Source organism: Rhinatrema bivittatum, chromosome 6 (assembly GCF_901001135.1).
Source record: "Rhinatrema bivittatum chromosome 6, aRhiBiv1.1, whole genome shotgun sequence".
Taxonomy (NCBI): Eukaryota; Metazoa; Chordata; class Amphibia; order Gymnophiona; family Rhinatrematidae; genus Rhinatrema; species Rhinatrema bivittatum.
The window spans coordinates 182746602-182771654 of record NC_042620.1 but is presented as its reverse complement, the minus strand read 5'-3'; the positions used below and the strand labels follow the sequence as shown (position 1 = coordinate 182771654).

The 25053-nt window shown below is 45.5% G+C and overlaps 1 protein-coding gene across 2 annotated transcripts in view; it reads left to right on the top strand.

Annotated features, from left to right (window-relative positions):
- Positions 1–25053, top strand: part of ALS2 (alsin Rho guanine nucleotide exchange factor ALS2) — a 282347-nt gene that overhangs the window by 70925 nt on the left and 186369 nt on the right. For both annotated transcript variants that reach the window (XM_029606273.1, XM_029606274.1), the window contains exons 5-6: positions 562–919; positions 2278–2446. In XM_029606273.1, coding sequence (XP_029462133.1) covers positions 562–919; positions 2278–2446 — 527 coding nt within the window. The remainder of the gene's footprint in view (positions 1–561; positions 920–2277; positions 2447–25053) is intronic.

Here is a 25053-nt window from a genome sequence, read left to right as displayed (position 1 = left end):
AGTAATTTTAGAAAATTTCTTTACAGAGGGTAGAAGATGCATGGGTCGTCCTCTCAGTGGAGGTGTGGAGACGAAAACAGTATTTGAATTCAAGAAAGCTTGAGATAAACACAGGGAATCTCTGAGGGAATGATGGGACTTGTGAAGCTAAATTAGTTGTGTGGATGGACCTTTTCTGCTGTCATGTTTCTATATTAGCGGAGAAACCAGAGAATCTGCTATAAATGCAAAGAGACCTATACACTGCTGAAGAAAGGGCACATTGCTGATTGGGTTTCAATGTTGAATGGATTATTTATTTATTTAAACACACTTCTGTATCTCATGCTCCTAAGATTGCAGCAGTTTACAATATATGATTTAAAACATACATAATTTAGGTGTCAAAACAAAATTATATACCTATTACATTAATGCTTCTGTTCCCTTTAAACATGTTGCTATAGCGTCCATCAGGCATCATCATTTATTAGTGCCTTGGTCTGGCAGGCTGATGTTACAACCCATTACATTAATAGTCTTCTGTTCTGACAACTTTCTTAATGATCTTCCTTTCTTTAGCCTCCTCCAGAAGAGCCAGACAATAGTCTTCCCAGCCCTTCAACCACAGCCTCATCTGCTCTGAACAGCCTGGTAGTTTCCTGTGCCTCAGCAGTTGGCGTGCGAGTAGCTGCCACGTGTGAAGCCGGGGCCTTGTCTCTGAAGAAAGTGATGAGCTTCTATGTCTCGCCGCCTTGTGAAACAGGATCTCAGGCTGGCAGCAGCTCATCTGCCCCTGAGGGGCTGAAGGACAGCCGGGAGGAGCAGGTGAGATTGGAGTCGATGCAGGGGAAGAAAAGCTCCAGCCTTGTGGATATTCGAGAGGAGGAATCTGAAGGAAACAGTCGAAGGCTTTCTCTGCCAGGCTTGTTATCCCAAGGTAAGGCAGTAAAGTGTTAATGCTAAATTCCTCTTCAAACATTTCAGGAGGTTTAGAACATTATGGATTCCAGGCATTGCTAGAGCTGGGGACACACTGAGGTATGTGCTGAATGAGCAATGAATTTTCCTTGACAAGAGCCATGTTTGTAAGATGCATTATAGCAGGTCATTCAATACTGTATCTGTCTGTGGAATTAAAGGATGCAGACATCATGTAATATTTGTAGTCACTGCAAAGCATGCATGCTTTTTATTACTTTAGAAAATGCTTCATTCTTTTGCTATAGTTGGGTACATGTGCAATTATTTTAACTTCTGCTTATAGACCATTTTATCACACTAAACTGTCACAGAAAGCAACCAGTTCTGGTGATCTAAAGGACACTGCTGTAATAAAAAAAAAAATAGACACTTCAATAGTGACTGGATTTGAATTCTAGATTTAATTACTTACCTTTCCCAACTCATGCTCAAGGCGAGTTAGTCGGGTACTGTAGGAAGTTCCCTGCTTCAGTGAGCTTACAATCTAAGTACCTCATTTACTAAGCATTTTTTGCATGCCACCTGATAGCAGAAAACCTTAGTAAATCAGGCCCTAAGTTTGTAACTGAGGCTGCGGATGGTTAAGTGACTTGTTCAAGATCTTGAGGAGCATCCGTGGGAGAAGTGAGATTTGAGCCCTGGCTTCCCTTATTCTCAACCCATTTCTCTAAACACTAGGCTACTCCTCCAGCTGTCCTCTTTGCACTTATTGTTTTAAAGGCAGAATTTTGATTTTATTAAATTTTATTCTGAGGTTTAGATCTAGGCCTCCTTAGTGAGATGATGAGGTCCAATTTGAAGTGTTTTAAGTTGAAGAGGACATGTTTAACTTCAACTTTAGTTAGCCAGAAGCATGGGCAGGGAGACATCTAAGAAAGGCAAAGGTCTTGGATCAGCTTATGGGGTATCTAGCCTGGCTCAATTAGACAGATCTTAACTTGCAGCATGCATGCCCAATATATTTTACTTTGCATGCTTTTGCAGAACTTTCAGTGCTAACAGTTCAGAACTATTTTTGAAGATTTGCTTGGTTTGATAGAGATTCAGATGCAATGCATGAATTTTTGGGTGATAAAACTACAGATGCAGTGGTAAAAAAAAAAAATGCTGGATATTCTAGCAAAACTGATGCTTAAAGGTTATATGTAGTAGAGGTTTACTTTCTGTTTATTACTGTACAAAGATGTGGTGTGCTGGTACCTCTCTTCCAGTTATTCTTCACTTCTTGCAGTACGTAAAGACATCCAAACAGACTTTGCTTCCAGTTTACTCTTAGTTTTTACAAGAGAAATAATACTAATTGTTTACTTTTAGTTTCTCCCAGGCTCCTGAGGAAAGCAGGGCGAGCAAGAATGAGGACAGTTGCTCTAACACCCACCAGCAGCGGCGAGGCAGATGAGTTACTTCCGTCCTTAAAAACTGAAGTCTGGAGCTGGGGAAGGGGCAAAGAAGGACAGCTGGGGCACGGAGATGTCCTCCCCAGGTGAGAGATTTGTATTTTGTGTTGTGTCTAGTACCTGAGTGTGATTTTACTGAAAAGTATATTATTTGAGCTGAATACAATCGATAGAACAAAAAAAAGCATCTGCATATTTTATCCACAGTAAACTAATGATCTTTTTCCAGTGATAAGCAGGGCTGAATTAGCCATTTCCTGTCGATAGCAGGGCTGAATTAGCCATGATGTCATGGGGATCTGTCAATCAGGTCCGGGAGGCGGAGCTTTACCAAGCAGAGATTTAGATTTTAGCTCTCTGCGGCTGCGCGTGTGTTCCCGCACAGGAAAGTAACAGATTCTCCTTGGTCTGTTCTTTCCGCGAGCGGGATCGCACGCAGGGCTGACTTCTCCTCAGCGTTTATTTTTTTCTTAAAAATGTCAAAAGTCTGGTTTTAAACCTTGTACCCGTGGTAAGGTAATGTCGGTCACGGATGGCCATGACCGATGTTACCGATGCCTGGGGCCAGAGCACAATTTACAAAATTGTGAGTTTTGTGCCCGAATGTCTCCTAGAGCCCAAAAACAGTGGGCTTACAGGATACGGGAACTGTTTACTTTTTTGGAGCCATCGGAGGCTCATTCTTCACCTAGCCTCTTGACAACGATGGCTCCATCACAAAAAAGATAGTCGTCGTGGGATCCTCACCCCTCCAGGCTTGGAGGTAAGGACTTGCCGAGATGACATGGGCCATCGGATCCGACAGGACCGAGAGAGCCTCTGAGATCGGCGCAGGAAACAACGGCGCTTAAAACTTCAGCACCTACAACTTCTGCGCCCAAAGTACCTTCCGCGCCCAAATCACCGTCGGCGCATAAACCTTCTGCGCCTAAAATGACATTGGCACACAAGGCATCGGTGCACACAGCGCAGACAACATCCGCGCATAAGGCGCCGAAGACGTCTGCGCGCACATCACTAGACACTTCTGCTTGCTCGGCGCCGGAAAAAACTGCGCCGAAGACTTGTGCGCATAAGTCACCATATGCGCACAATTTACAGAAAACATTGGTGCACATGGCGCCAAAGACATTGGAGCACAAGACAACAAAGAAATCGAAGCACAGTGGACTATGAGAGTCCAAACACCCGTATCATTTGGTACCACATGGGTTAAAATGAAAACATCAGTCTCCGGATGTACCTCATTCCACCTCTTCAGATTCCAGTTCCACAGAGGTGAAATCAAAACACATAAGACGATCGCCATCAGGAAGTAGAATCCACACAGGATCGTCACGCTATCACCATAGGCGCTCACGTCACTCACATCAAAAGACTGTGAAGGCGAGGGACACATGGGAAGTGAGCCCCTCTACATCTAGGTCCTCTCATGCCTTATCTCATAGAGACATAATACAAATCACTTCCTCTGATTACATCTACATCATCAGATAAGTCTGTTAGTACCACAGAGGGCAGGATGGGAAGGAAGTATGATATGTCAAGTGCTTCCCCTCAAATTCCTCCGGTGCAACCTAAGGTATGTGGATTGCCAAAACAATCTGATCGATCAACAATGCCTCCTCAAACAAAAGAGGCATTTTTTTCAATTATCCCAATCATTGGCAGGGTTTTACGAACTCTTGAATCATCCTTTAAGATGTCTAACTATCTATCTGTGAGTTCCCCGGAACACAGTATACGTACCTGTAGAGAACAGGTGGTGGAACCTCCGGCTTCCCCAATAGCAAAACGACCAATTTCACCAATTCAACAACAAGATACACCTATCAATCGTCTGTCTCCGCAAATGTCCCCATCATCAACTACCGGATTCCCATCGGATCCTCAAGAACAACCGCACAAACTGTATTCACCTCCTGAGGACTTGACCTACCCAAAAGTTTTAGAAAAATTGGGCACAAAATTGGGCACAAAAGGAGACAGATCCTAGATCAGAAACTTTTGGTCTCCTAAAGATTTTCGATGCTCCGGGAGAACCAACATCTCTTCCACCACAGGAATTATTACATACCGTGTTACAGAAATCTTGGGAAACATCTTACTCTCTGTCAGCGGTTTCAAAGAAAACAGATTTAAAATTTCGTATGCGGAAAACATCACCTTTACTCTATGCCGCAACTACCACATGCTTCAATTGTGGTAGAGTCTGCAATGCAAAGATTCAAAAAAGCAAAGACGCATACCTCCTATCCACCAGGCAAAGACAACCGATATTTAGATGAGTTTGGCAGAAAGATTTACCATAACTCAATGTTGAATGCCTGCATATTATGCACCATCAATTCTACATGGTACAATACCTATATGAGTGCATACAAGCCACAAAGAGTATGCTTTCCTTGACGGCAGATCAGATACCACTGCCTCGTCATGACATGGAGGAGTGTTCTCGACATCTTCTGCGGTCAATCTATGAGGCATTTGAAACATCTTCTAGAGCGTCTGCAACAGCCATCGCAGGCCATTAGGTGGCATGGTTACATTCTAGTACGATACGAGAAGACTTACATGACAAACTAACGAACCTCCTGTGTACAGGAGACAACCTGTTCGGAGAACGTTTTCAAGACAGTCAGTAAATTAGAGGAAGCTCTAGCAGTCCAATCCTTAACATCACAACCTCACTACTCGGCCACGTGTTATGTAGGATCTACTCGTAGACAATCATATGCCCGTAGGCCTTACAGATGTTATCAATCCTTTCGTACACAGACATCCATCTTACCAGTGTCTGTCGCCGCAACAACAAAACACAACTCAACGTAGGGGTAAAAAATGTAACCAAAGACAGCGGACACAACCGACTGCTGCAGTAAAATCAACGCCATCTTTTTAATAACACAGCCACCACCACTACATCAAGCACCACCAGGCAGAATTCATTCATTACCACAAAACCCATACTACCTCACCTTTCCACTCTAAAGAGTCAAAGCTTCCAACCACAACTGGGGGAGGAAATTGCTTTGCTTCACAAACAGCAGGCCATTTGGATTTTTCCGAAAACCCAACAGGCGGGGTTTTATTCCCCATATTCCTCATACCCAAAAAGTCGGGTGGCCTTCACCCCATATTAGATCTCCGGGAATTGAAAACATTCCTGACCAAAGAGAAATTCAAGATGGTATCATTGAAATCGATCCTACCTCTGAGTCAACCCAACGACTGGATGTGTTCCATCGATCTGAAGGATGCTTACACACATATTCCAATCCATCCATCCTCTTGGCGTTACCTATGCTTTCGCTACGGCCATCAACACTACCAGTACAAGGTTCTTCCCTTTGGACTAATAGCTGCACCCGGGGTTTTCACCAAATGCATGGTTGTGGTGGTGGCTTATCTCAGACAACAAGGTATAACCGTCTTTCCATATCTGGATGAATGGCTAATAATAGCCTCGACCCTGGATATCTTACTCTATCACCTTCGGGTGATACAGTGCTTACAGGAATTGGGATTACTGATCAATTTTCAGAAATCACATCTCCAACAAACACAAAGACTACAGTTTATAGGAGCAGGCCTGGATACTGTTCGCAACCGGGCATATCTCCCAACAGAAAGAATAATACAACTACATCATCTTCTCTACTCGTTGAACAACACTCAAAGGCCGTTGGCGAGACAAATTTTGGTAGTCCTCTGCCACATGGTGGTGGCTATTTTCACGGTTCTCAACACCAGGCTACACATGAGACATCTGCAATGGGGACTAAAACGTCAATGGAAACAACACTCACAACTGTTGACACAGAAATTATCGTTGATCTCCGAGATGAAACAGGACATAACATGATGGCTTCTAAATTCCACCCTGTCCAAAGGAGCATTATTTAGTCCTCTCCCTCACAATGCAGTTTTAACCACAGATGCGTCTTGCAAGGGATGGGGAGCACATCCCGAGATTTACAAAACCCAAGGGTTATGGATAATCTCCGAGCAGAGCCTGCAGATAAATTTATTGGAGCTCAGAGCAATTCAAAATGTGTTACAAGTGTTTCAAGAGCACTTAAAGGGCCGTAGGGTCATGATTTACACAAACAATCAAGTAACAATGTTTTATATCAACAAGCAAGGAGGGTCCGGTTCATGGTCCCTTTGCAAGGAGACCCTGACAATCTTCAAACATGTTCACCAACATTGCATACATCTGCAAACAACTTACCTACCAGGAGTAGCAAATACAAGAGCGGACAGGCTAAGTCGCATCTTTCATCCTCACGAATGGACACTCAATTCGGAGGTAACCCAAGACATCTTCATTCAGTGGGGGACGCCTGCAATAGATCTCTTTGCACCAGAGATCAGTGCTCAAGTTCCCAAATTCTGCTCCATAAGACCAAGTCAGTTCAGGATCGCCCAGGATGCCTTTCTCATCCCATGGATGACAGGCCTCTTGTATGCCTTTCCTCCCATACCACTCATAACAAGGACGATCCAAAAGTGCATAGTAGACAAGGCTCAACTGATACTCGTAGCTCCAGCCTGGCCACGGCAACTGTGATACAGTTTCCTTCTCAGACTGTCCATCTCGGACCCAATTCGGTTACCAAATCGCCCAGATCTTCTCTTCCAAGATCAAGGAACGCTTCTACACCCGCTACACTCATCTCTCCATTTAACAGCATGGAGATTGAGAGGCTCCTTTTAACAGAACAGGGAGTTTCCACTTCGGCACAATCCATTTTGTTAGAATCCAGGAAACTCTCAACGAGGAAAAACTATAGCTATAAATGGAAACAATACTCGACCTGGTGCACTTCTTACGGTGTACAATTAGACTGTTCATCTGAGTTACGCATGGATTATCTACATACACTGTACACAGCTGGTCTTGCAACATCATCCATTAGGGTCCATCTCAGTGCCATAGCGGCATATCACAGACCACTTAACAATATTCCTATTTCCAATCACCCCTTACTATCTCGTTTCATCAAGGGGTTAACTCACCTTCACCCGCCGATCTCTAAACCCCCAGTTCCATGGAACCTCAACATAGTTCTTGAACAGCTTATGCTTTTCCCGTTTGAGCCCATGGACTCAGCACATATTAAATACCTCACATGGAAGGTGGTGTTACTAGTTGCACGACGAGTCAGTGAATTATAGGCCTTGGTCCATTATTCTCCATATTTACAGTTTCCTCATCAAAAGGTGGTTCTCCAAACTCACCCGTCCTGCCTACCAAAAGTGGTTTCTCAATTCCATCTCAATCAAACTATAGAACTACCCATCTTTTTCCCTAAACCTTATGCAAATGATAGGGAAAAAGTACTGCATACACTAGACTGCAAAAGGGTTTTAGCATACTACAAAGAGAGAACAAAATCGGACTCCCGTATTTCTCAACTCTTTGTCTCTTTCGACCCGAAGGCACCTGGAACACCGGTGGCTGGATAGCACAATGCATCAAACTTTGTTACGACAAACAGAAGCTACAGCTACATTCTGTTCTCAAAGCTCATCAAGTTAGAGCAGTGGCGGCCTCCATTGGCACATCTTAAAAATGTACAACCCATAGACATTTGTAAGGCAGTTACATGGTCATAACTACATACCTTCACATCTCACTACTGCCTTGATCAACAAGCAGCCACTGATGCGAAGATAGGGCATGCAATCCTGCAAACTCTATCCTCTTGTATACAGTGACTGCCATACTGTTCATGATAACGTATAAACATATATAACAAACAACGTGTTCGGGAGCTTGGGACTCCCATGACAGCATGGCTAATTCAGCCCTGCTGTCGATGGGGGGAAAAAGCAAGTTTACGGTAAGCAAACGGTGTTTCCGTAGATAGTAGGATGAATTAGCCATGCTGACCCACCCTCCTCCCTGGTAGTCACTATCCTTTCAACTACACTACAGCTTAATCACAGACTGAGGAGAATCTGTTACTTTTCTGCACGGGAACACATGAGCAGCGCAGACAGCTAAAATCTAAATCTCTGCTTGGTAAAGTTCCACCTCCCGGACCTGATTGACAGATCCCCATGACAGTATGGCTAATTCATCCTGCTATCTATGGAAACACGGTAAGCAAACTTGCTTTTACATGTGGGTGGCATCATCCATTAGCACCAAAACAGCATCTTTCTCTTAGCTAGTAGAGCTTTTGCTCTATTGAGCATGTGGGGAAATTATTTTGCAGGTGTTGCCTTGTGAGCCCTTTCAGTCTTTTTTTTTTTTTTTTTTTTTTCCTTTTCTGTGAACATCTCAACTATTTTTAAGTTGTCCCCCCCCCCCCCCCCCCCCCCCCAACAGCACTTTTCAGTGCTGCCAAAAAATAAAATTGAGGACATTTTTACTTCACCATGACTGTTAAGAAGAAACCAATGGTGAGTGGATTCAAGGACTGTATTTGTGGAAGGAGAATGGCCATTACTGATGGATATAACTTCTGCTACCGCTGCCTAGCCACGACCAGGCCACCTGTTACAATTGTGGATGGAATTCCTCGCATGCCCAAAGATCAAGGCCATGGAAAATGGAGAAACTAAGTCTCTCAGAAGTCACAGTTAGTCCTTCTTCCAGAGTGTAGCCTAGGCTGCCTCCTTGGGAAATGAGTCGAACAGGAGCTCCTCAAAAGTATTTCCCCCCCCCCCATCAACTGAAACCTCTGGATTGCATTAGTAAACGTGTATGTCGAAAAAGAAGACTCCACTCTGAGGAGCCACCGGAACAGCCAGTGCACAAAAAAGACTGAGCAGATCGATGCACAGTGCATCTGTGCCATCGGTAGTGTTGACACACAGTGCATTGGTACAGTCAACGAATCTAATCCCAAACCGTGAAGTGCATTGGTCTGTAACACCTTTACTGTCAGGATAAGTAGCTCTATTGTCAATGCATAGTGCTGCAGTGCTTCCAGTGCAGCTATATGCTGGGCTGCACATAATTTGACATGGGCAAATTCATCCAAGGAAATTGAATCCATTCTTAAAAAGATTAAACCTGCATCCCACCCCACAGACACCATCCCCACCAAAGCACTCCTCACCATTCCTAACACCATCGCCAAACCCCTAGCCAACATCATCAATTGCTCCCTCTCCTCTGGCACAGTCCCAGACGCATTCAAACATGCAGTTGTCAAACCCCTGCTCAAAAAACCCTCGCTAGACCCCAATGACCCAACCAGTTTTTGTCCTATCTCAAACCTCTCTTTTATTGCCAAAATCATGGAAAAGGTAGTCAACACCCAACTCATGGATTATCTCGAAAGCAACAATATCCTACACCCTTCACAATTCTGTTTTCGCAAGCACTTCAGTACTGAAACCCTCCTACTCACCCCTCTGACAACCTCATCAGAGGCATGGACCAAGGTCACTGCTATCTCCTCGCCCTACTTGACGACATCTCAGCGTTCGACACAATAAGCCACAACCACCTCATCTCCCGCCTATCTGACATAGGCATCTCAGGCTCAGCCCTCTTTTTTGGTTTAAATCATACCTGTCCAATAGACAATTCTCTATCAAAATTGGCAATGCCAAATCTACTCATTACTCCCTTTCCCAAGGAGTTCCTCAGGGCTCCTCCCTCTCATCTACTCTATTCAATATTTTTATTTATTTTTATTTAGCATTTTTATATACCGACTTTCCAATAACAGAATTACTGATCAATTCGGTTTACATTCTAAACGATAACATTGACAGGTAAATGTCTTACAATGAACAGGTCGATATAACTTCGATTAGTATATATGGGGTTAATAACATAAGTAAAAGATACGGTGCCTAATGTAGGCTAAATAAACAGTTGATAGTTATGATACTGGGTTTTGAAATTAGACTGCCAAAGTTCAAGTGAGTTCTAGAGATGATCTAAATAGTTCTCTAGTGGATTACCACCGAAGGGATCATTGGCAGGGATATTCCGCAGGTTGATGTTTATCTATTTATGTAAATAAATAATATTTACCTCGCCCCCTCTGCCAGCTCCTATCCGACCTTGGCCTCAAATTCTACCTATATGCCGATGATGTACAAATCATCATACCTATTCACGACTCAATCTTTGATTCTCTAAAATTCTGGTACAAATGTCTTGCTTCCATTAACACCCTACTCACGAATCTCCACCTTGCCCTAAATACCTCCAAAACTGAACTGCTCTTCATCTCCCAACACCAGATCCCTAACCCTACCTAGCAAGCGACCCTGCATATAGCTCCAACTCCTCTCAGCTCTTCGTACGAGACCTTGGTGTCCTAATTGACCAGCAATTGAACCTGAAAAAATATATCAACTCTATCCTCAAGGAAGGTTTCTATAAGCTTAATGTCATGAAAAAACTAAAAACTTTACTCCATACCTATGATTTCCGGACCGTCATTCAAGCCACCCTTTCATCCAAGATGGACTATTGTAACTCCCTACTCCTAGGCCTCCCTTACTCCACCATAAAACCGCTTCAAATGCTCCAGAATGCGGTCGCGAGAACTATCACAAATGCCTGTAAATATGACCATATTACCCCATCTTTAAAGACTTGCATCGGCTCCCGATCCCCTCACGTATCCTCTATAAAACCCTCACTATTATTCACATATCCATCTACAGATACAACTCCAACTGGCTCGATGAGCTGTTCTGTCTCACACTCTGACCGCCCCACCAGAGCAAATAACATAGGAACCCTCCATATCCCATCCCTCAAGAAGGCACACCGTACCTCCTCGAGGGACCGAGCCTTCTCCGTTGCTGGTCCCATCCGCTGGAACTCGCTACCCACAAACCTCTGACTTGAGTCTTGTGCCATCAAATTAAAAAATAAGTTAAAGACCTGGCTTTTCAAACAGGCTTACCCAGATTAGATCCCCTGCGACTCAACCCCCCTGCTGCATCAGTACGTTACTTTGAACTGATTTGTTAATTTGTTACTTTGTTTAACTTATTATCTATTTATTCTGACCTCTTGTTTGCCATTTTCCGGCTACCTTTCTCTCCTGTTCCTTACAGTCCCATCCTCTGTCCCTGTTTGATGTACTTTCTACCTTCAGTTTGGATGTAAACTGGTATGATGTAACCACTAATATCTGTATAGAAAAGTATTAAATAAATAGATTAAATAAGATCATAGTGGTGGTGGCAGCAACACTGAGGAAGGAAGGAATCCGCATAGACGATTGGCTGATCAGGGCGAAATCCCCAGAGGAAAGCCACCAGGCGACCAACAGAGTCAAAACTCTACTGGAGAGCCTCAGGTGGGTGGTCAAGACAAACAAGAGCTGTCTGCAGCCCTCCCAATCTCTAGAATACTTGGAAGTCCGGTTTGACACCAAATAAGACAAGGTCATCCAGACACCAACAAGGAGATCAAAACTGATGACCCAGTTATGAACCCTGTTGAGTGAACTTCGCCCCACGGCATGGGACTACATACAAGTCCTCGGCCTCATGGCATCCACACTGGAAGTAGTGCCATGGGCAAGAGCTCACATGAGACCCCTACAATGCTCACTACTATCACGATGGAATCCACTGTCCCAGAACTACACCGTACGTCTTCAGCTCCCGGACAGAGTTCGGACCCAACTACGATGGTGACTACAAGAAGACTATCTGAGCCAGGAATGAGACTATCCTCACCAACCTGGATCCTGCTCACCACGGATGCCAGCCTACGAGGATGGGGAGCACACTGCCAGGAGCTAAGTGCACAAGGGCAATGGGACAAAGAAGAGTCGGGATGGAATATCAATCGCCTAGAAGCCCGGGCAGTCAGACTAGCCTGCCTACGGTTCGGTCACAGACTCAGAGACAAAGCGGTCAGAGTAATGTCGGACAACGCCACAACAGTGGCCTACATCAACCGTCAGGGAGGAACCAGAAGCCAACAGGTGTCTCTGGAAATAGACCCCCTAATGTCATGGGCGGAAGCGAATCTTCAAGAGATCTCGGCCGTCCACATCGCGGGGAAAGACAATGTCACTGCGGATTACCTCAGCAGAGAGTCTAGACCCAGGAGAATGGAGGCTGTCGACCACAGCAGATTGTGATAAATTGCAGGAAGACCTTGTGAGACTGGAAAATTGGGCATCCAAATGGCAGATGAAATTTAATGTGGATAAGTGCAAGGTGATGCATATAGGGAAAAATAACCCATGCCATAATTACACAATGTTGGGTTCCATATTAGGTGCTACAACCCAAGAAAGAGATCTAGGTGTCATAGTGGATAACACACTGAAATCGTCGGTGCAGTGTGCTGCGGCAGTCAAAAAAGCAAACAGAATGTTGGGAGTTATTAGAAAAGGAATGGTGAATAAAACGGAAAATGTCATAATGCCTCTGTATCGCTCCATGGTGAGACCGCACCTTGAATACTGTGTTCAATTCTGGTCGCCGCATCTCAAAAAAGATATAATCGCGATGGAGAAGGTACAGAGAAGGGCTACCAAAATGATAAGGGGAATGGAACAACTCCCCTATGAGGAAAGACTAAAGAGGTTAGGACTTTTCAGCTTGGAGAAGAGACGACTGAGGGGGGGATATGATAGAGGTGTTTAAAATCATGAGAGGTCTAGAACGGGTAGATGTGAATCGGTTATTTACTCTTTCGGATAGGAGAAAGACTAGGGGGCACTCCATGAAGTTAGCATGGGGCACATTTAAAACTAATCGGAGAAAGTTCTTTTTTACTCAACGCACAATTAAACTCTGGAATTTGTTGCCAGAGAATGTGGTTAGTGCAGTTAGTATAGCTGTGTTTAAAAAAGGATTGGATAAGTTCTTGGAGGAGAAGTCCATTACCTGCTATTAAGTTCACTTAGAGAATAGCCACTGCCATTAGCAATGGTTACATGGAATAGACTTAGTTTTTGAGTACTTGCCAGGTTCTTATGGCCTGGATTGGCCACTGTTGGAAACAGGATGCTGGGCTTGATGGACCCTTGGTCTGACCCAGTATGGCATTTTCTTATGTTCTTATGTTCTTAACCATGGACCTCCTGGCAAACTGGTCCAATGCCCAAGTGCCCAGCTTCTTCAGCCTCAGGCGGGAACCCCAGTCCCAGGGAATCGATACCCTGGTACAGACCTGGCCACAGGAGACTCTGTTATACGCCTTCCCGCTGTGGCCCCTATTGGGCGCAGTCATCCACAAGATAGAACACCACAGGGGACCAGTACTTCTAGTGGCCCCGGACTGGCCAAGAAGACCATGGTACGCAGACATGTGAAGACTGCTGATATTGAGTCCCCTCCCGCTACTTCCACACACAGACCTGCTCCAACAGGGACTGATTCTCCACGAGGATCCAGCTCGATTCTCTCTTACGGTCTGGCCATTGAGAGGACTCGCCTGAGGAAGAGCGGATACTTGGGAGCAGTAATTGACACCCTACTCCGAGCACGCAAGTTCTCCACATCCCTAACATACATAAAGATTTGGAGAGTATTTGAAGCCTGGTGTGAGGACCATGATATCATGCCATGCTCAGTCAAAATTCCTGCAATTTTGGAATTCCTGCAAAACGGACTACAGAAGGGATTGTCTCTCAACTCCATCAAGATACAGGTGGCCTCATTGTCATGCTACAGAACTAAGAGCGAGAGCGGCAGCATAGTCTCTCACCCGGATGTCTCCCGCTTTCTGAAAGGAGTCAAGCAGATCCGACCACCCCTAAAGTGGAAGGTGCCTCTTTGGAACCTCAACCTAGTCCTAAGTTTCTTAGCAGGAACCTCCTTCAAACCTCTTTGTGGCCTGTCTCTCTGACTATTAACATTGAAGACAGCCTTTCTGCTGGCAGTCTGTTCGGCTCATCGTATATCCGAGCTACAAGCACTGTGCTGCCGGGAGCAATTCCTCAGACTCACCCCGGGAACCATCCATTTATGCACAGTTCCGTCGTTCCTCCCCAAAGTGGTGTCTCGTTTCCATCTCAACCAAACCATCTCGCTACCATTGTCAGATGAGCATAAGAATTCGGAAGAGGCTCGCAGTCTACGCCATCTCAACGTCTGCAGATTCCTAGTCAGATACCTGGAAAGGTCGGAATCCGTACGAAAGACTGACCCTCTATTTATCCTTCACAGTGGGAAGAAGCACGGGGAAGCGGCCTCGCGAGCAACCATAGCTCGCTGGATCAAAGAAGTCATCAAGGCGGCCTACGTAGAAGCAGGCAAGCCACTGAATTTACAAGTCAAGGCCCATTCCACTAGAGCCCAGGCAGTGTCCTGGGCGGAAACCAAGATGCTGTCACCCGCCGAGATCTGTCGGGCGGCAACATGGTCCTCCATCCACACCTTCTCCAGGTTTTACCGCCAGGATGTTCAGGCTCGAGAGGACACAGCATTTGCAAGGGCAGTACGAAGTGTGTCACGGGCAGCCTCCCACCTGGTTCGGGAGTAGCTTTTTTACATCCCATTGGTCCTGAGTCCATCTGCTACACGCTAGGAAATGGAGAAATTACTTACCTGATGATTTCGTTTTCCTTAGTGTAGACAGATGGACTCGGCATCCCACCCACAGATGTGGTGTTCATGTAATCCTCGAGTGACATCAGACAGCGAATGATTCACAGGTAAGCCATGCCTTTCTCCAACTAGAACACCTATCCTACCGGGTGTCGATGTTTCTCGGTTGAGGGCTCTGGCGGTCTCCAGCTATAACCAATTCAACCAGTTCAAATTAATTAAGTAAACCAAGCTATAAAGTTAATCAAGTTATTCAAATTATTCAGTCATATGTATATCCACAATTGCTTTTCGAGGAGAACACTGAAGAGCTGCACTTCCTGCAGGGGTATATGTACTAGGGCTTATGTCAGATTGAAATCTGATCCATCTCCAACTGCTATGAGTAGTACACTATACCCATTGGTCCTGAGTCCATCTGTCTACTCTAAGGAAAACAAAATTATCAGGTAAGTAATTTCTCCATTAGGCATTTTATATACAGTCGTTCCAAATGAAGATCACAACTGTTTACAAGATCCGCCTCCATATTCATGTACAATGATTACATACTGTACATTAGAATTCCCAGATTATTGGTCTTAAGTTAAATCGTATGCTTTTCTGAAGAGCCATGTTTTCAGTTCACGTTTGAAAATCTTTTTACCTGTTGTTTGATGTATTGACAACTTGGGTCCTGCTATGGAAAACATTTGGTCTCTTATTTGTGTTAGGTGTGTGTTCTGAGTTGAAGGTATCATAAGCAGACCTTTGTTTTGTGATCTTAGATCTCTCTGAGCTGTGTAGTTTTCCATTGTCACTCCTAATAAACTTGGGCTAATGTTGATATTGAATATTAGAGCTAAGACTTTTATAGTGAATTCTAGATTGTATGGGAAGCCAGTGCAGCACAATCAGCGAGTGGGTGATATGTTCAAATTTCCTTGTTCCTAATAAGAGTCTTACAGAGGCATTTTGAAGTAGCTGTAGTGGTTTTAGTAGACTTGATGGTAGGCGTAGTAGAAGAGAGTTGCAGTAGTCTAAGTTTGAAAATATGTGTTTGTAAGACAGTACGGAAGTCTTGAGTTGTTAATAAGGGTTTGTTGATGTAATATTCTTAGCTTGGCGTATCCTGTTTTGATTAATTTGCTTATGCTTTTTCATAGTTTCATAAGTTCTTGGAGGAGAAGTCCATTACCTGCTGTTGATTAAGCTGACTTGGAGAATAGCCACTGTTATTACTAGCAACAGCAGCATGGAATAGACTTAGTTTTTTTGGGTACTTGCCAGGTTCTTATGGCCTGGATTGGCCACTGTTGGAAACAGGATGCTGGGCTTGATGGACCCTTGGTCTGACCCAGTATGACATGTTCTTATGTTCTTATAGTGAAGTTCTCATCATCTATATTCTTATGTCCCGTACTTGATCTGAGGGAGTAATATTAGTGATTCCTAGGTCTGGGGTTGGTGGTTTGATTAGTGAGTTGTCTTTCCTTATCAAAACTATTTCATTTTTTGGGGTTTTTAAAGTTAGTTTCAGTTGAGCAAGTTTTTGTTGTATGACCTTCATGTATATTGATAGATGCAGTTTTTTTTTGAATGTTTTGTCAAATGGGATATAGAATTGTATGTCATCTGCATATAGGAAGAAGCTGAGTCCTAGATTTGCTAGTAATGTGTATATAGGCAGCAGATATATCTTGAATAGTGTGGCCGAACATGCTGAACCTTGGGGGATGCCTGTATTGATAGGGAAGATGTCTGAAATTTGATTGCTCAATTTTACTTGGAATGTCCTATCTTTTAGAAAGGATGAGAACCATTTGCTAATATTTCCATACTAGCCGTTAAGCCCGTAACAACGGGCTCGGTCCGTTTCCTTCCCACTCCCTCCCCCTCATTCTCCCTCCTCCTTCACTCTCTCCCCCCTCCCTCTCACCCCCCCTCTCATCCCCCTCTCACCTCCCTCTCTCACCTCCTTCCCCTCTCTCTCACCTCCCTCCCTCTCTCACCTCCCTCCCTCTCTCTCACCCTCCCTCTCTCTCACCTTCCCTCCCTCCCTCTCTCTCACCTCCCTCCCTCCCTCTCTCTCTCTCTCTCTCTCACCTTCCCTCTCACCACCTTCTCCTGCCGGCAGATCTCGGGGGGGTGTCACTCGAGCGGCAGGAGAAGCAGCGCGCGGCGCTGCTTCTCCTGCCGCTCCTGCCGGCAGATCTCGGGGGGGGGGGGGGTGTCACTCGCGCACGGCGCCTCTGCTCCTCCTCCCGCTCCTGCTTCGCGGCCGCCGCCGCTCCTGTGGCCCCACCGCCATGTTTTTTGTTTCGGGCACGCACAGCTCTGACCGACGTGCTGGCCCGCACATGCGCGGTAGAGCTGCTCTCTACTGCGCATTTGCGGGCTGTCAGTCAGAGCCCATTTAAAAGGTAGATATTCCAATTTTTCTTAGCTGGTGGCATAGAAGCGTGTGATCAACATGTTATCTTCAGCAGAGTATTTTGACCATGCGAATGGTCTCTGCAACAGTCAACAGCTGACAGACTATTCAGTGTATGAGGATTTAAAGAGAAATCAACTTTTCCCTGTACGTACCTAGATCATTCCAGACTCTTGGGTTTTGCCTCCCTTCCAGCAGACGGAGACAGAGAAAATTTTCACAGCTACTGGCACATAACCAGACGTAGCACCTGCAGTCCTTCAGTATTTCTCTGTGTCCAGCAGATGGAGGAGGTGCAAAACCTGCAGTTCTGAACCTTTAAAAACATTTTTTTTCATAGGAGTTTGTTCTCCTTTTGTCTCTCTCCCCGGAAGTTGGCAGGTCCTGGTGGGACCATTCGTCCCGGTTGTAGTGTTACATGAGCAGGTGTTGGGAACCCTAACTTGCTCTTTTGACCACTTTGGAGGTGAAAGCTGGTGGTCCAGTTCCCTTACCTCCTTGGAGCTCAGGAGAAGCCTGGACCATCTTCCAGTTAAGTTTGTGCCTGTTTTGTTCTCTTCTGTGTAAAGTTGTTAAACAAAAAAAAGTTAGAGAAAGGAAAGGCAGCTGTTAGCATCGGTCCTTCTCTGTTCTCGCTGGCAGTGCAGGGAGGCAGCTTGAGGTATGTTTACTATCAGGCGCTCCTCGTGGTCTGTTTTAGCGTGGCCGAGTGTGCTGTGTGGTTGGTGTGGTGCTCAGCAATTCTGCGGGAAGCGTGTTGTGCAGAGTGTGGGGAGCTTTTTGCCCACCTCTCCTGGGTTGGCTGCTGTTCCTGCTGCCTCCCTGGAGGGGAGCGCACATCGGGAGGGGCTGCGACAGCGTCTTCGGTCCGGTGCTGATCTGGGGGGCCAAAAGCCGCGCGGCAGGAGACAGAGGAGCCATATTGAAAACCTTCATGGCTCAAACGCAGCAGGGGGAAGTGATCTCCTGTCTGTTCTTTCAGCGGCCGAAATTAGCCTCGCTGAAGCCCAGGGGGCCCATGCAGAGGATTCAGATACTTTGGCCCCTTTCTCTCCGGAGTTCGTGCTGTTGATGCATAAGGTGTTCATGGTGCACCAGGCCGCAGCCCACCCCTCTCGAAAACGCAGGGCGGTGGGGTCCCTACCCAGTAAGAGGGCTAAGGGGCCCGAGGCTCCACAGGCCACAAGGGTTCAAAGGATCTGTGCCCCTCTGGCGTGGGGGGGCCGCAGGGGAGGTTTCCTCTGAAGATTTGGAGAAGGATTCTGATGAACAGAGCATCCAGGGCCCGTTTGAGGAGTCATGGGCTCTCCTGGCATTGGAAGGAGATTCCAAGGTGCTTTGCCTCTTTCAGAGGGAAGAGCTGGGACTCCTTGTTCTGCATGTCCTGGCAGAGCTGGGCATTGCGGTCCCTCAAAGGAATACAGATCAGGAGAATGTAGATCTAATTATGGTGGACTTGCAGGGTCTGGCCAAGGCGTTCCTTTTCTATAGCTCTGTTAAGCAGTTGATGGTCAGGGAGTATGGGATACTTCGGAGTCTGGCCTCAAGGTGAGCAGGGCCACAGATAAACTGTGTCTGCTGCCCAAGGACACTTTGGAGCTCTTGTGAGTTCCAAAGGTGGACGCCATGGTTTCGGCGGTCACGAAGAGGACAACCATTCCCATGGCCAGAGCTGCTGCACTGAAGGATTTACAGGATAAAGAAGCTGGAGGTCTACCTTAAGGTTTTTGAGATCTCGGTGCTGGGCATTCGGGTCGCGGTATGTGGTAGCTTTATGCTTCATGCATCTCTGCGATGGGTGCAGCAGGCGGAGCATCTGGAGGCTGCGCTCACTTATGTCGTGGATGCCTTGTATGATCTCATCTGTACTTCTTCCTAGAACGATGTCTGCAGTATTGGCCAGGAGACATTTTTGATTGCGGAATTGGTCAGCGGATGCCTCATCAAAGGCACATCTTGGCACCTTGCTGTTTAAGGCCAAGCTCTTTTTTGGAGAGGATCTGGAACAGCTTATCAAGCTCTTGGTTGAGAATAAGATACACAAGTTGCCTGAGGACAGGCCCAAGGGGTCTAAGGTGTCCTTCCCAATGCACTCTCGGTATCTGGCTCAGCAGCATTTTTGGCAAAGCAGACCTCAGGCAACCGGGTAGAAGCAGGCTTCAGGGAGATCGCAGGCCTGCAACCAGCCCTTTCGCGCTCATAGAGCAGGCAGGGATGGCTCCAGCCAGTGGTCTGGAGGTCCTAAACCTATAGAATGAGGAGAGGTGGGCTCACTCCTCAGTTCCTGTAATAGGGGGTCGTCTTACCCAGTTTTACGAGGAGGTGGCCAACACCACTTCGGACGGATGGGTTCTAAGTGTGATAGAACATGGTTATGCTTTAAAGCTTGCTCAGCCCCTCAGAAATCTCTTTATGGTCTCTCCCTGTGTGTCAGTAGAAAAGCGAGTGGTGCTTCAGACCCTTGACCGCCTGTGAAAGTTAGGAGCCATAGTTCCTGTCCCTCTGCACGAACGAGTGTCGGGGCATTCCATTTATTTTGTGGTTCCCAAAAAGGAAGGGACCTTTCATCCATTTCTTGACCTGAAGAAAGTGAATCAAGCTCTGAGTCCCTCATTTTTGCATGGAAACTTTGCAGTCAGTTATCGCAGTGGTGCAAAAAGGGGAGTTTTTGGCTTCTTTGGATCTGATGGAAGCATATCTGCACATCAGGATCTGCCCGGACCATCAAAGGTTCCTGCGGTTCATGATCTTGGGAGAACATTTTCAGTTTTGCGCTCTTCCATTCTGTTTAGTGTCTGTGCTGTGGACCCTTCACCAAGGTTGTGGTGGTGGTGGCGGCGGCCCTATGGAAGCAGGGCGTATTGGTGCATCTGTATTTCGACGATTGGCTGATTCGGGCAAAGTCACAGGACCTTTGCAGACAGGCGGTGGAGCTGGTGTTGGATCACTTGAATGCGTTGGGGTAGATAGTGAACTTTTCCAACAGTCTTCTCCTACACTCATGAGTCTTGAGTTTTCTGGGCATGTCGGGAAGGTGTTTCTCATGGAGGAGAGGATGATCAAGTTGCTGTCCCAGGTTTCAAGTCTGTTGCAGGTCCGGGTGCCCAGGGTCTGGGATTGCTTACAGGTTCTCGGCTCCATGGTGTCGACCTTAGAACTCATCCCTTGGGTATTTGCTCATATGAGACCTCTTCAGCAAGTGGTGGTGTCACGGTGGGATCCGGTGTTGGAGAAGTTTCATCTCCCTCTGCCACTTACAAGTTCAGCCAGGTTCAGTCTGTCTTGGTGGCTGTCTCCCTGCCATTTCGGCCGTGGAATGGACCTGGAGGTGCCACAGTGGATAGTGGTTACTACCAATGCTAGTCTCTCTGGTTGGGGAGCAGTGTGTCAATCTCAGTTGGTCCAAGGACAGTGGTTGCTGGAGGAGGTATCGTGGTCCATCAGTCATCAATCGTCTGGAGACTAGAGCGGTACGGCTAGCCCTCCAAGCATTTCTACCTCTGTTATGCAGTCCATTAGTCCGGATCCTGTCCGACAATTCCACAGCGGTGGCTTACATCAACAGTCAGGGCGGCACCAAGAGTCTAGCAGTGGATCAGGAAGCAGTAATGTTGATGGCCTGGGTGGAACAGCATCTGTCCTTGATAGTGGCTTCACACATTGTTGGCCCCCGCAATATACAGGCCTATTTTCTCAGTCGTCAGCGGTTGGATCCCAGAGAATGGGAATTGTTGGAGAAAGCAATGATTCTCATTACCCACAGGTGGGGTGTTCTGCATATGGATTTCATGGCTACTCAGTGGAATACCAAAGCTCTTCGATGCTTCAGTCGCAGAAAAGAGCAAGGGGCGGAGGGAGTCTGTGCCCTAGTCCTCCCTTGGCCGAGCAACATTCTGATATACGTGTTTTAGCCATGGCCTCTGGTGAGCAAGGTACTGAGGTGAATAGAGAACCACCCAGGCCGGGTGATCCTGGTGGCTCCAGAGTGGCCCCGGGGCCTTGGTTCACAGAGCTGGTAAACATTGCAGTGGATGGTCTGCTTCATCTAGGGCAACTTGTATATACCTAGTATATACATGTTTTACACTATTTTAAAATTATCAATCTGTATTCTCCAATATGTAATCATCCCCCCCCGCTAGTTTTTTTTTCTCAGCATTGTTATACTGTAAAGCTTCTTGCTATTGTTATGTTTAGCTGTAAACCGATATGATGTCCCCAACGAATGTCTGTCTAGAAAAAATGTTAAATAAATCTCACAAAACTTCATCAGGGGCCCATATTTTCGTATCAGGCGGCTCACTTTTGTCTAGTGGTTTGGCTTTTGAGAGGCGGCGTTTAAGTAAGAGAGGAGATCCTGAGGATGTTATTACTATGCTTCCACTTACTATCCTATCAGGGTGTGGAGGGTCTTTGAGTCTTGGTTCTTTGATCACATGATTGATCCTCAGCAGGCATCAGTGGTGCAGATTTTAACCTTTCTACAGAGAGGATTAACCAAAGGTTTGTCTCTTAGTTCTCTGAGAGTGCAGGTCTCTGCCCTGGCGGTTTGCGAGGCAAGATTCATGGGAAGCCCTTGGCAGCGCATCCGGCGTTGTCCGTTTTCTCAGGGGTGTCTTTTGCTTACGGCCGCCTGTCCGTCCGATCTGTCCCTCTTGGAGCCTTAATTTGGCTCTCAAAGGCATGTATGCAGTGCCGTTTGAGCTTTTTAAAAGGACTACCATAAAGGATCTCATTTTGAAGGTAGTGTTCTTGGTGGCGATTTGTTCGGCCAAAAGGATATCTGAACTGCAAGCCTTGTCATGCAGGGAGACTTTCTTGCGCATCTCTAATTCTGGGGTGTCGATGTCGGTTCCATCTTTTCTACCAAGGTAGTGTTGGCGTTCCACTTAGGACAGTCATTGGAGCTCCCGACCTTTCCAAATTTGGAGGTTGGTACACCGCATGCTGTGGAATTGAGGCGTCTAGATGTCAGAAGGGCTTTGTTATGATACTTAGAGGTTACTAACAGTTTCAGACTATTGGATCACTTTTTTGTATTGTGGAGTGGTGCAAAAAAGGGGCAAAAAGCCTTTAAAGCCATGATTGGGCGTTGGTTGAAAGAAGCTACAGGTTCAGCCTACATGCGTTGTGGTTGTCCCATCCCAGAGGAGTTAAGGGCTCATTCTCCCCGGTCCCAGGTGTCGTCCTGGGCAGAATGTCAGCTAGCGTCACCGTAGGAAATTTATAGGGCGGCTACTTGGAAGCCTCTGTATACCTTTGCCAGGCATTACTGGTTGGATGTCCAGGTTTCGGACGCCGACAACTTCGGTGCAGGGGTTTTCGAGCGGGACTCTCACAGTCCCACCCCGGTTAAGGAAGCTTTGGTATATCCCAGGAGTCTGGACTGATCTGGCCACGTACATGTAAAGGAAAATTGGTTCTTACCTGCTAATTTTCGTTCTTGTAGTACCACAGATCAGTCCAGAGTCCTGCCCGGTGGAGGAATGACCTCTTGGAGAGTCTGCTCGAACTGTCTTTCTCTTTCTTGTAGGAAGAATGGTATAGGTTTCTATTTGCTACTTCAAGTTTCTTTAAGGTTTATTGTTGTAAGTTGTCTTTCTCTTTCCCCTGCTCATTGGGGTGTTATTGTTCCTTAATTTGTTGCAGGAGTTTCTGTAATAGCTTGGGTACATAGAAATACTGAAGAACATGATTTGTTACTGTGGGTGTTCCCCTTTGATGGGCAATCAGTCACATGACCAGTTTTTGGCACCTTTTTTCCTCTTCTCGTTGAGCGTTTAACGTTCAAGTGGCTGCTCCCTCTGATGTATCATCTCTTCCTTTAAGTAGTCTTAATGCTTGGTAAGGTTACTTTGAGTTTCTCTTTCATACTTAGACTTTGAACTAATTCTCCTCTGTAAATCATATAATGTTTGATTGCTCCATTTTACTTGCTCTTAGCTGCTTCTTCTCCTGGGTTGGGTCATGCAGGGTCTGGGTTGTGGCGTGTGCAGAGGTGCATGAGCACACCTTGAAAAAAAACACCGCTTGCTAGTAGATTGCGGGAAAGCCTAGCCTCGTTTTTGGCATGTCACGGGGATTCTTTCTTTTATGGCAGATAGCTCTCTCCCTTTCTTGTGCCACTGCTGCTGCTCTCTCAGGTGTGCTGCCCCATACAATCGCACGGTCTGCAGACCTAGTTGTGCCAGGCTTGCTGATCCTCATAGCTTCAGCATGGCCCAGGCAAGTTTGGTTTGCCTATCTAGTACAGCTGTTCAGCAGCCCTCCATTGGGTTGGATTCATTCTTGTTAACTCAAAGAGGGAAGGCTATTTCATCTGATCCTTCCCTTCCTCAATTTGATGGCTTGGATGTTGAGCACTCAGTTGCTGAATTGTTCTTAGCCAATGAGATAGAAAACATAATGTCTGCCAGGAAACCATCAACTATGGATTGAAATTTATTTATTTAAGATGTTACCTGCTCTTCCATAGTTCAGGTTGGGGTACAACAAAATATAAAAATGAAGGCAAAATACAAAGATAAAAACATCTAATTACAATTTGACATGTAACAAAACAGGAAAAACAAAACAAAAAAAATCACATTACAAAAAGATCCACTGGCTAAGTAATATCAAAAGCCAATTTTAAAAAGTTTTGAGGGCTCTTTTTAAGTGTTTAGTGTCCTTTTAAAACTGAAGTGTACTGGGAGATATTTTCAGAGTTGGAGCAGCAGTTGAAAAGGCCTTCTCCCTTGTTTCATATAAGTGGGTAAGCTTCACAGAATGTACCGGTATATTGAGGAGACCTTGATTGGAGGATCGCAAAGAGCGAGTCGAAGTGCATTGCTTCATAGTTGAGGATATCCATTTAGTGGCAACATTGTTTAATAAATTGTGTACAGTGATAGCCAGTTTGCATTGAATGCAATAGGAAACTGGATGCCAATGCAGAGATTGCAAAATGGTTGTGATATTTTCTCAGATAGATGTGTTAATTAAAAGATGAGACCCAGAGTTTTGCAAAATTTGAAGTAGCCCTATAGTACAAGCAGGAAGACCAGTTAATGAATTGCAATATTCTAGGCTTAAAAACAAAGACTGGCGAACAGTTCTAAAATCAATAGGCTCCAGCAGAATTTCTAAATGTTTGAGTAAAGTGAGCTTAAAATGTAAGGAGTGAGACAAGGCCTTGACATGAGGATACATAGAAAGAAGAGTCAATCAAAACACCACAATTACGCACCATATTGGAAATATGTATTAGACAATCATTGAGTGTAATTATTGAAAGAAAAGGGGAAGATGGAAACCGAGAGAGAATTAGAATTTTAGTTTTGTTGATATTGAGTGAGAGCTTATTGGAACAGAGCCAGCTTAGAACTAGGAAATACAAAATGAAGCACATTTTTGGGTTTCATCTCAAGATGATTTAAAGGAAAAGAACTAGGTACCATCCACATATAATTTGAAATATACCCCAAGGCAAACGAGAAGGTGGCATAAAAGGGTCAAATAGATATTACGTAAAGCCATGGATAAAGCTGAGCCTTGGAGTACACCAGATAAGAGGACACCATGTTGAATTATGAGAGCCAATTATAACTTGCTGCATGTGGTGAGAAAGATAGGATTGAAACCAATTGTATACAGAACCAGGAAAACCCATAGAAGATAAATGGGATAATAAGATTTGAGTGATCAGTAGTATCGAAGAGGACAGAAACCTCAAGAAGAAACAACATATATTGTGATCCAGTGTCATCAAAGCTTGAGAGGAGGAGCATTTTGGTG